The 12,493-nt window shown below is 38.3% G+C and overlaps 1 protein-coding gene across 1 annotated transcript in view; it reads left to right on the top strand.

Annotated features, from left to right (window-relative positions):
• Positions 1 to 12,493, top strand: part of SCAPER (S-phase cyclin A associated protein in the ER) — a 156,728-nt gene that overhangs the window by 119,445 nt on the left and 24,790 nt on the right. The window contains exon 27 of the mRNA XM_084293063.1: positions 3,256 to 3,411. Within this exon, the coding sequence (XP_084149189.1) occupies positions 3,256 to 3,411 (156 nt within the window). The remainder of the gene's footprint in view (positions 1 to 3,255; positions 3,412 to 12,493) is intronic.

The following is a 12,493-nucleotide window of genomic DNA, read 5'->3' as shown; positions in this document are numbered from 1 at the left end:
ATGTGTCATGGTTAACCCAAATGATCCATTCTTTTTCTGTTTCAATCAAGTTCGTGGTTGTGAGTGTGCTTTGGGGTTTGTTATGATTTTATTAAGTAGTGTAGGCATTATAAAGCTAAAGACAAATCCCTTTGCTTATCGCTAATGCCTATTAAGTAAAGTAAGAAATGCATTATTCAACAATATACTTTTGCTAAAAGTGTATCATTTCAGTAGTAAATAATATAAATAGTCATCAGTGCATCTTCAGCCTTCTGAAGAAGTGAAATACTGATAGCATGCTACTGAAACTGTGGCACAGGAAGAATTTTCAGGCTTTTCAAAGCCTGGTGTGATGCTGATGGATACAAGAAAGGACAGCTGGAGGAGGAAAGCAAAACAAACAGTTGCCATAGATACCAGTGACCTCTAAAACTTAATTGTTCTTATGTAGCCTGCTTTCTCCCCAAACAGGTTTTGAAAGAGTGTGAAATTTCAGGATGTTGTATTCTCCCCATTTAGGAATGGGAGGGTGGGAGGTCTGCTTATTGATATTGCTGCTGAACAGACATCTGACACTGGCTGGGCCAAGCACAGGTATACCCTTAAGCTAGGAAGACATGTGAGAATCCAGCTGGGTCCCTCACCTGAGGCACTTTAAGGGATCTGTTTATAAATGGAGAAAGAAAGGCATGATGACAAGGTAATAGTGCAATTACGAAAAAAGAGAGTAGGCATTTCAAACTAGTCAAAAACAGACAGATTGTATTATTAATGAGAATCTTTCACCTCCAGGTCATTGTATCATGTATCCTTATGGAATTGATTAAATGAGAGTTTTAGGAAAATTGGGGAAGAAAGAGGAAAGTCATTTTTTTTTTTCCTATATGGGAAAGCTAGACCTGATGCATAAACAATTGTTTACATGCTGGGTGTCAAAAGAGTAGCCAAATTACTGGAACTATGCTACTGTGGGTGAAAATACTGAGATGGAGACAATAGATTAGAGAGCTTTGACATTCCACTCGTCTGTATGTTCAGCTTCAAGGAAGGCAGTGCTTCGTGTGTCTATCATTGACCCAGGTGCCCTTAGAGAATAGTCCCAATAGACTGAAAGCTGGCAGCTATTTCTTCTATGCCAAAAGAGTGGCTACTGACACCACTTGGTATCCAGGTGTGGGAGTAGAGTAAGGTGGACAATGAACACATTTTGTAGAAGTCAGACGTTTTTCCTAGGGAAAAAAGGAAAAGAGCATTGACTAGAATACTTGTGCCATTTTGTAAGTAATTGTCTATCAGTGTTAGCTGCATTTTATTTTCTCCTTCTTCCTTTCCCCTCCTATATCACGGAGAGATTTCCAGCACTCAGCAATTCTCTGTGACTGTGATGTATCTAACGCCCAGCTCTGTTCCTGGAATCACTGTGCTAGTACTGGAGAGCGTGTTTATCACTTGTACGATCAGATGGATTGCTTAGATCAAAACCTGCAAGAAATTTAATGCTGGTAGCCTTTCATGTTGCTAAACAGAAAAATCAAACTTACCTGAGCTATTTTAACTGCTGTATTTCAGCAGCGGTAAGGATCTTTTGTATTGCAGACTGACTTCTTGCTTTACACACAGTGTATTTTTATTCTTAATTACTTTCATTGCTTCTAAAAGCTTTGTGTCAGCAGGTTAAGCTTTGGCAGAAAGTCTAACTTCTAGCCCTGAAGAGAGGTTAGTCTTTGAGCAAGAAGGATACCTGGAAAGTGGAGAGACTTTCTTCCCTAATCTTAAAAGTCCACATTTTTTCAAAATCAGACTGTAAAATATGTGGAGGAAACATTTTTTTTAATAAGTATTTGTATAGCCCCATGGGACATTCATGATCTAATGAATCTTTATTTAGTAGAATCATTACTTTAATAATATTTCATACTTCAATCACATCAGGATGCACTTTATGTCGTAGAAACATGCAGACAATGGTGTTTCCATCCCAGGGAATCTCATAGTCTCTAACAAGTGGAGCTGACAAGCAAGTAGGTAGAATAGCTGATAGGATGGAATAATATCAATAATAGGAAGGTTTAGAACAGACTGTCAGTGTAAAAACAGCAAATCGGTGTCTGAAAGCAATCTTAGTTCCTCATGTCTATGAAGTCAGATTGAGTCACAGAATATAAAAGCAGTTCTTCAGATTTTGACAAGAGATTTCTCACAGTTGCTAAAAGTGGAGTGGAGGAAAACACAAGGAAAATCAAAGAAAGAGGAGAAAGAAGTGATTGAAGCTTGAAATTTGTCTCCACAAAGGAAGTTGATCTCACATAGTCAGCAGAATGAACAGTTGAGATGGGGTAAAGGCTGAGAAGCTGAATGTTTGTGGTAGAAAAAGGTGATATCAGCAAAGTGATGTGGAAAAAAAAAAGACCCGTGTGCACCGTTTAAGTGGTATCAATAATGATCCAATTGTGAGAATAGCTGGTATAGACAGAACTTGGTGTCATTGTACAGGGACAAACAATTTTTGGCATGGGTTTCCAAGCTCTTAGAAATTCAAAGAATCTTCATCAACAGAGAGGGTGGTGATGTGACCTACTCTGATAATATGAAAGAAAAAGGTAGCTTTTTGTTTTAAAAAAGAAATGAAGTCACTAACATGGTTTTCTGTGTTGAGTTTTGGTTGAGCTCCTGAGGAGGCTTTCTGATCCTTCCTGATAGTGGGAGGTTGTTACCTGTGTGTTCTTTTAGTCTGCACTAAAAGACTGTTAGACTGTTGCACATAGTCTAGAAAGAAAAAGAAAAAGAAAAAATGATTTAAAAAAAAAAAAAAAAAAAGCTAGGCAGTAGTTGTTATGATATACGTATTGCAATAAAACGTTATCTGTGTAACATCATTGTCTTCTTGAGTTAGTGTGTTCTACCAAGTTCAACTCTTCATGCTAAAAAGAAATTGTGCTGCTGCAGAGCTATCAAGACTATTATAAATCATTTAACTATGGCAAAATTCCATTGTCCTTCTAGGACTATGGTAAAATAAACACTTACATTCATCTTTCTTGTACAGTATAATATAAATTATCGTGCAACAGACAGTTCTCCTAACAAAAACTACTGCTAGCTACAGAGTACCAGATTTTAAGTTATTGTAATTTGAATTGTTTTATTGAACCCTTTAAGAAATCATAACCTACATTTTGTATGATTTGATAGTAAAGGAGCAGAAATTACTTTGTAAAGTCATCAAAACTGTCACAGGACTGTTTTTTAATACAATTTCTCATCTGTTTCTAGTTATGTGGTGAACATAGGATTGATAGACAAGTTGTGTTGCTGTTTCCTCTCCGTTCAAGGCCCCATTGATGAGAATCCAAAAATAGCAACTTTTCTACAAAATGCCACAGCAGTGTTGCATGGAATATGTCAACTGTGTTTTGCTGTCAATGGAAGGTAGGTGCATTTGGTCTCTCGTCTCTAATATGTTCATCAGGCAGCAGCTGGTGTAACTCCTTGCCAACACAGCGTTCATGGAAGTGAGCATTCTGGTGAGATTATTAAACAGAACCTATCTTAGTTGCACAGCAATAACTGGTAGAGAAACAGTGCAGGAAATTCACTCTGCTCACCCTTTCACCACTGAATTGTATTCAGTTACCCACGCTGTGTCTTGATTCTTGTAAGTCATTTATGAGAATTAAAAACCTTATCTCCTTTACTCATCATTACAGAGAGGGTTTTGTCACTACTAATTTTAAATGACCAGTCCTAAGGACTTCAAGAGATATTATCAACTAAAATCAAGTCTTAATTGATTTGTTTTTTTGCACAGCCAAATTCAGCTCTTGTTCTTTAAAATACCATTGCAAATAAGGGAATGATATTTTATGAAAAGAAAAGTATTACTAGATTTGTCGGAATTTTCTAATGCAAAATGCGCATTACTGGAACCTAACCAAGGCTGAGGAGAGTGTGCATTTGGTACATTTCTGTCAGCAAATCTGGACTTTTGCAGACTTGGACAGCCTGACTCTGTCAAAGTCTAAATTTCAGAGCTTCAAGGTCCATGCATTAGAACCTGCCACCATTAGACTGTTACATGTTTCAGGGAAAGACAATGCTGACAGAACTTGACAATGAATGCCTGAAGGGAGAAGTGATGCTAGTGCTGAAGAACAAAAATTAATACAAAATAAATTAAGAAACAAAGCTGCAGGTAAAAGTTGTTGCTGGTAACTCAGGGACACAGTCACATGGAAAAAGAACTACAAGAAATATGAGCCCAAAGAGACCATCCCAACTTATTGAAATTTCCCTTTCTGAAAGCTGCCAACTTGGCATTTTACATTCCAGGACAGCACTGCCAGAAGTCAAATGCATACTAAAAAAATTCATCTTTCTCTTAGAGGAATAATAATTCTAGCTACAAGAGTGAGTAACATTATATTTGCAATTTCTGAAGCAGGCCTATGCTTAACCCAAGATACTAGAGATCTTTGGACCGCAAAATAATACAGCACTGTGCAAGTACTTCTTTCAAGACCATCTGTACTTTGTAGCAAAATAATTTCCAAGGGTTGAGCATTTTTCTTCACAGTCACATCAAGATGTCTGATCGCATAACAGCAATGCTTTTGATTTTATCCAAAGGTGCTGGTGGTTCTCGGTTTCCAGGTTGTTCTTTTGAGCATGGAAAGAAATGAGAGGAATGAACTTGCAGATTTCAAAACTGTTGCCTTTCACTTTTAGATCAAAAGCTATAGTGTAACTGATTTGAAAGGCAGCTTAAATAGCTTTAATCACCTGATGCACTCTCAGTGAAGAAGTGAATGTGGAGTGTAATTCTGCCATGTTAGTAACTCCATAGTATTCAGGATGATTTAAATGGAAAAAAAAATGGTTGCCAAATACAGGTTGTTACATCAGAAACAGAGTTCAAATTTATTGAATTCTTAAATATGTCACAACAAAGTAGTGCATTTTGTGTGGTACATGATCCGTAGCACAAAAGACAGGCTCTCTGTCTGAGAAATTGTTGCCTCTTTCATTTGTGGCAAATAGCAGTAGGAAGCAGTGCAGCCTGTTCAGTCAGAATATGCACTATTTCTGAATCTCTGCTCAGTTGATACATTCTTCAGCACCAAACCAGCATGCCATGTCATACCCCTCTGTATATCAGAGTAATTAACCAATCTGTTTGTAATGCCTTTGATATTGTTATCTAGAGGAAGAGAATTCTAGTCAGTAGTACCAGTTCTCTGACACTGTAGCACAAGAAGTTTTGCCAAAATAGATACCAGTGTATTAGGCTTTCCCCACTGTTGCAAGAGCAATTTTAAATTCATCTTTTGTTGTATCCCCTACAAATACTGTTTCCAGGTTGGGAACTTCTTCGTGCACAATTCATTTGGTTTGTTTTTCTGATAGGACTGCTTTAGGCTGTTATTTCTCACATAAAATATTGTCATCCCATACTAAATGCATTAGGGTATTTTTGTATGGTGCTCTCTGTACCATGTGTGGATCTTAGCAGTGTGGTGGGACGTTGCTAGGATTTTCTCACAAGGAAGTTGCTCACACCTGGACCACCAGGCTCTCAAACCATCCACAGTGCCTGCACCAATGAAATCCTTTACAAGCTGGAAATGGCCAAATGTTGGGTGATCCTCTTCACTTGCTTTCAGACAGCACCAGGCTGTTGTGACCTTTACTGCAGCTCTAATCTAGGCTATCCACAGAGGGACAGAAGTTAAATACTGTAACTCTGGTTTTAAACGATGAAGAGATCCTGCCCTGTGGGTGCAAATTGTGTATTTCCAGAGCTCAGGTGTAGGAAAAGCTGCCAATCCAGACTTTCCTGTCTTCTCCACAACACTATTTCATGAAACACCAAAATTTAGCAAAATGGTTCTTAGTCAAGCTCTAAAATTATATCCAATGTTTGCTTGGACACTTACTTCATGGAAAACTATTTTATAGCCTGGAAAGAGTTCTCAGCCAAGTCCCTACCTGTAGGTCTGTATCAGCAACTTCATGCCAGACAGTCCACCTCCTTGTTTTAAAAGAATGATGACCTTCACTGTTCTGATTCTGTTTCCATTAATTGATGAAGATCTACAGGTTGGACTGGTTGCAGGCAACATGTCATAACAATAGTGATTAACAGAGAATATCGTCAAGTTTTATCATATATGTATGTCAGCGTGAAATGTTAAATGAGGTGTATGATTGATATAAAGTAGAAGATAAAATTTTGAGACATAAACTAAGATACATTTTTTATTCCCATGATGGACTTGGGAAAAAAGTCCAAAATCATGGAGTAAGATACAATAAAGGAAGGTCTTGCTAATGTAGAAGCATAAATTGGAGGATTCTCAATTTTAACATCATAAAAAGTTATTGAAATGAGGGAATCCATTCTGAATATATGTTATTACTTATTGTAGGAGAAGAATTTTCTTTTCATTTGTGGTCAAGGTCTTTAAAAAGATTTAACTGATATTGATCTTCACAAATACTCATTTTTGGTACTGGCTAATAAATGCTAGATTGATTATTTTAATTGAAGCTTTGCAGTGGATGTGATAGCACATTTTATAAACACTGTAATATCTATAAAAGATCATTTGTTGAAAACCTTAGTAACTTGTAACCCCACATGAACCTTGTTTTGATAACTTTTACACCCTCATCAGTTATGCAATGAGAATCATTATGGGCTGCTTCAGACTGGATGTCCCATTTTTTCTTAAGCTGTGTTACGTCCATTACTAGCAACAGAGGTGAGAGCTCTTTTCCCCCAAAGAGTTGAAAGAAAAAAGAAAAAAAGTGTATGAGAGCTGAAAATAGGACATTGTCTCTTACTCTGTGTAGTGAGATTTCATAAAGTGCAGCACGTCTGATTATCAGTATCTCTGTTTGCTGAGCAAAAGATGAACCTGACATTTGCTACAATTTAAAAATTGCAGCCATGATAACGTTTAACTGTTTCACTTGCCATTATGAGTAGAAAAAGCAGAGAGCTGTTTATTACCTGAAAGAAAGCAAAACATTTGGTAGACTTTACACGGAATAACTGTGGCTGCATCTTGCAAGTAATAGGCCTTCAAATCATGAAGCTTCTTGGGGCATCAACTTAAACAAAATTTTGCTATTGCATTGATGAAAGCAACATCTGCAAGCTCCCGTACTAATCTGGGAGAACAGGATGTCATAGCAGAACAGTAGCTAAGTTGTTACTGTTGTGTGTTATCTCAACACAGTGCTGGGATGCATATAAATCTGTGTCAACAGCTAACGAAGTTGTGGATTACAAGCTGCAGTAACAGAAAGCTGTAGATGTTTTATCCTGGAAAATAGCGACTGTCACATCACAGATATGCAAGGAAGTAGTCCGGTCTGTTTTCAGTTTTATTACAGTAATTCAGATAACGTATGTTTTGGCTGCTGAATGGTGAATCAGATGCAAGCCCGCTTGAATGTGGCATGTGCTTCTCACTGCTTCCAACAGGCAGCAGATCCAGCAAGTACTGTAAACTGACTAAAACTTGTTCCTGAAATTACTGAAGGCTTTCAAGTCATCTATTTTACACAGTAATGTGACTCCTAGCTTAATAATGGGATTTATAACAGTCTGACAGGTGCTAAATACTTCTTTCTACTTTTTATTATTTTTTTCTCTTTTTCAGCATCTCTTTCTCAATGAAAGAATGTAGAAGTAAAAGATACAGATGATAGATTTTAAATTCTAATAATACAGAAAAAATATATATATATTCTAAGCCTTTTGAAAACCCATGTTCCCATTTGGCTCCTTGTATTTAATCAGGAGCATATATTTCAAATGTACAAACAATATAATGTATACCCTAAGAGAGGCTTGTCTGCTTGTTAGCTCAGTTTTTAAAACAATATATTTTCAGATATAAACAGTTTGCTTACATTGAAGCTTGGAGAAATTGTAGTTTTATGCTTGTTCTACAGAGTATGCTGTTTCTCATCAAGCTGTATTAAATTCCTGTTTTAATAAATAGTGGTGTATTTTAAGCAATGAAGTACCACTGTTTAGTATCTTTCTTTCCTGGAGTGAATATATCCACGTTTTTTAATTCTTAAACCTCTTCTGTCAGTCATAAAAACTCCTGCCAATTCCTGAGACTCCTTTATGGTAGAATTTGATGATCATAATCTCAGCCCATAATGAAGATGCCTTGCATTTCACTGAATGTTTATTTTATTGTATTTTATTTTATTTAGATCCTGCAGGTTGTTTGGCCATAATATAACTATTTGCCTGTTTTCCTGTGTGAACTGTAGCAACTTGGTAAAGTTTGAAAGCTTTTCCTTCTACCCAGCTATGTTAAGTGTATGTAAAAATTGCTGTAAGTCTTGCTTCCCTTCAGAGAGTAATTGGAGGGGTTTTGTCCATTCGGACTGTTCTACTTGGCAGCTATTACAAACACAGTTAAAGAGTACAGTCCTTTAACTAGGACAATTAAAAGGAGGTATACATCCATAGGAATCTGCTCTTAGCCTTAGTTAAGTAAAAACTAGGTTTCTTGTGTGACATCTTTTATGGTATGGGTTTTGTTTGTTTCTTTTTACTTCAGTCTATGTCCTGCCAGTTATCAGAGTTTTCATTGGGCTTACATTTGAGGTAGACCAAAAAGGTTTTTAAAATCCGCTAAACGTATGAAATCCGCTGTTTTATGGACTTGACCAAAATCGCTCAAAGAAGCATACACAAAGGTTCATGTTTTATTTTCCCACATCTTATGTGTTTTTTCTACTTTAAAGCCCACAACTGGTATGAATAACGTCTTTTACCTTTTTATTGTAAACATTTAGGCTTAAAGCGATTATAACTGACATTTAAAACCAACAGGAGCCAGTAGCCTGTTCATATACAAATTAACTGTAATACAGGCAAAATCAAAAATAAACATTTCTAACAGTTCCTTCAGCCCACCAAACCTAGCAGACAGGATGACTTTTTTCAACAGCTTTGTCCTGTGGTGTAACTTTAAAATTCCTGGTCTCTTCCAAAGGAGAAAAAAAAAAAAAAAAAAAAAAAAGCTTGCATTTTGAGTTATTTTTACAATTGACTTTTTTATGTATGTTTTGATTCATTCACTGCTCCAGAGCAGAACAAAATGGCAAAAGGATTTTGTCCAGCTCTATAAGCTTTTTCATATGGAGTTGTTTAAAAATAATGATGGAGTGAGAGTTGAAAGAAGCTAACTTTAACCTTTAGAAAAATCGGTCAATCTTCTCATTGTAAGTAGTTGCAAAAAATTTTGTGAGGAATCATGTACAGTAAATAATTTGGGGTCTTTATTTGAACATGACTGTTTTTCAACTGATAGTTTTTCTGTTTCATTATGTTGTTATAGCTGAGATGGAAATACAGAAAATACCGCCTGTAAAAGGAGACGTGCTCTCCTGCAGTACTGTGGAAATAAACATGCTGCTTGCCTGGGTGTAGTTCAGGGGCGCTTAGCACACGCTAGCTACTGCATGCTGCAGAGTGAAGAACTGGGCATCAGAACCAATTTTTCAGTGAACAGTCCTGAGGAGTCCACAGGCACACAACACAAAGTGGGGTGAGTGAGTGCACAGAGGTGGTCCCAGAGCTGTTGGCTCACCCTCCCTTCACAGCCGTCCCCGGTAGCTCCTTGCCTGCAGCCAGACTCCCGTGCCAATGGGAATCAAAACTATGCAGCAGGAATCTGCAGAAAGACACAGCTGGCAGGTTTAGGTGATGTTTCAGGAAGCGTCTCTGCTGACTTCATGCAGACACACTCACTTAAAGACCACAGGGCTTCCAGTCAAAGCTTTTCCAGTCATGGGAACCTTTCTCGCAGGTTCCAGGCAGAGGAAAAGAAAATGAACATCATAAATTGTTGTGCAGTGTAGCCCCACCCAAAACAAAGCTCTAGGACTTTTTCCACTTCTTTTATTCTGTACAGAGTAGATGCTGGGATTGTTAGGACTGTTAGAAACCAAAAGCTGACTGTGTTCCTTCCCTTGCAGGAGGTAAGGGGCATCAAATCATAATTCTAAGTATAATTTTATTGTACTTCAGCTTGTCTTTTGAATGTTATTGCACATATTCTGAGAGAATCGTGCACTGGGTGCCTTCTGAAGCGCTGTCATGGCTGCTTTGGGGGCTGAGCTTCTTTAAGGATTCTTGGGAGTTCCAGTTGGTTGTTAAAGGCCGCCAGCGCTAAACAAACACCCCGTTTTTGGAACCTGTACAATAAACTCAGTCACATGAAGCTCCAGCTGAGCCTCTACAAATGGCTGGCCTCTAACGTGGGGCTGCGGGGGATGCCTGGTGCTGACTGACACTAGTGGGGTATTTGTGTAACAGCCCAGGTGCTGGCTCGAAAACAGACGTGCTTACCTTGCTTTTCTTCTCACTGGATTTTATCTGAGATCTGATTGCTTCTTTCAAAGATCTGTGAAGTAATTGGGTGGTTTCCTGGGCTTTTTGGACAGCACAAGTGTCACTGAAATAGGACTGGAACATGAGGTAATTCTTGATGTGTCACCAGAGGATGCTGTACTTGGAGCTTCTCTGTAATATCAGCCACTCACAGACTGTAAATATTTTAGTCTATTTACTTTAAATCTTTTAAAGTGCTTTAAAATAAATGGTACCCGTAAATGCTGATTTCAGATAAAATCATTCCTTACGTGTATGACCTAACTAATCAAAATCAGAAGTGATTCATCTGAGCAGCTGTTGTCTAAATGGAAAGACGTGAGAGAACGGTGATGGAAGCAGAGGCACACCGAGAGAGTAAAGCGAGTACAGCAGCATTTACTCTGTTTTACTGTACAGTGTTCACCTGGGCTTGGGGCAGATGAGACTGAGAAGGCCCCTCAAAGGCTGTGAAGAAGGTGCCGAGAGATTTCATAGCCTGAATTCTAAAATAACCTTCCTGAGCCTCCTATCTCACCACCATCCCCTGCAGCAGGTCAGCCTCCTCACTGCCCCCCCCCAGCTGCCAAGTAACAACACCGCCCCCCCCAACTGCTCGGGGGCACAGCTGGAGTTTGGGGTACCAAAAAGACTTGTCCACCAGCCTTATAGTATGCAGCTCTTGGTCATGGTTTCAGTGCCCTCTCATGCGACTTTGCAGGAGATTTGTCCCCCCAAGAACGTGCATGGATGCTAGCTTTGAAGTTTACTGTGCTAGGTGTGAAGATAGTCTGCTTCATGCAGCTGTTTTCTTCTCCTCTTGAATATTTAAGCTGTACCTGAAATGAGTCAGTATCAGGCCTTTCTTGGTGAAGTGCCGAATGCAGGCTGATCGTCCTGCTCTGCTGGTTTTGCTCTTTCTCTTTCATCCAAGGAAGCTATTGCAAACAGAAATCAATAGCCACTGTTGGGGAGGTGGTGCTTTCCTGCCTCCTTTTCTGCTTCACTGGAAGATGGGAAAATGACAGAGCAAGGTGATCACCAAAACCTGTCACTTGCAGAGGTTTGGTTGCTCCGTTGAAGACAGGCGTTTGTATCACAAAAAGCAGAGTTGGTCCACCTAGCTAGGGTTTGAGTTGGAATCTTGACTGGATCAGAGCAGTGACGTGAGGATGAGGAGACCAGTGCCCTGCCTGTTAACAGGATGTGCTACAGGTGCTTTGGAGGCAAATACTGAAATCACATGGAGCTGTTCTGGTCAAGTAAAAGCTCCTAGCTGATTCTGGTCACCAGGAGTATTCTCAGTCTTCTGAGAGTCCAGTCTTTTCTGTTATAAGATGAGGTCTTCAAAGTTACAGATTATTTTAGAAAGTGGGTCTTGTTCCCAGTTCTTCTTATATTTACTGTTTTTCTATTCCTTCTCCTTTTGGTTCTTATAAAAGGGAAAGATACCCTCGCCTGGTTTGTCCTTTTATAATATTTACACTCTCATATCACCTGTTATATTTTCTCTTAAGAATAATGGGAAAAAGAATCAATCTTTCTAGTCTCTTTTGATATTGACTTTTTTTTTTTAACCTCATATACTATGTTTGCATCTTAAAAACAATATTTTGATGTACTATGTATTCAGTGCTACTGCTCTTTGTATCTTAATGTTGTAGTTTTTCCTTTGATTGCCAATACAGACTGTGTTTCCATAATGAAGTTCACATGGGTTTTGCAGTGGGTTTAGATTAGGACTTGAAATGTATGAAACTTGATGAATGATTTCGTGCACTTTATTTTGTGTTTGCCTGCCTTCTACAGATTGTTTAACCTCCAGAGTGGTGAAGGTTTTAGTCTTCAACAAGTGACTAGTCTTCACTTAGTGACTATCTTACATCATTTTGTAGATTATTAGTAATGCAGGGGAAAGAAAAAAAAAAAAGGAAAAAAAAGAAAACAGGAACAGTACAAATCCTTGAGGGATTACATTAAGTGCACTTGGAAGTTTGGATGTGAGGATGTGAAGGGCATCTGGAGTAGTTTGTTTGTCTGTCTTGATATCCCAGGAAGGCAAAAATTTTCTTCTCTATTTTACTTGCATGCTCAAAAGATACCACA

This window comes from Netta rufina (genome assembly GCF_964035555.1).
Source record: "Netta rufina genome assembly, chromosome: 11".
Lineage (NCBI taxonomy): Eukaryota > Metazoa > Chordata > Aves > Anseriformes > Anatidae > Netta > Netta rufina.
This window is presented reverse-complemented; position numbering and strand designations above follow the sequence as displayed.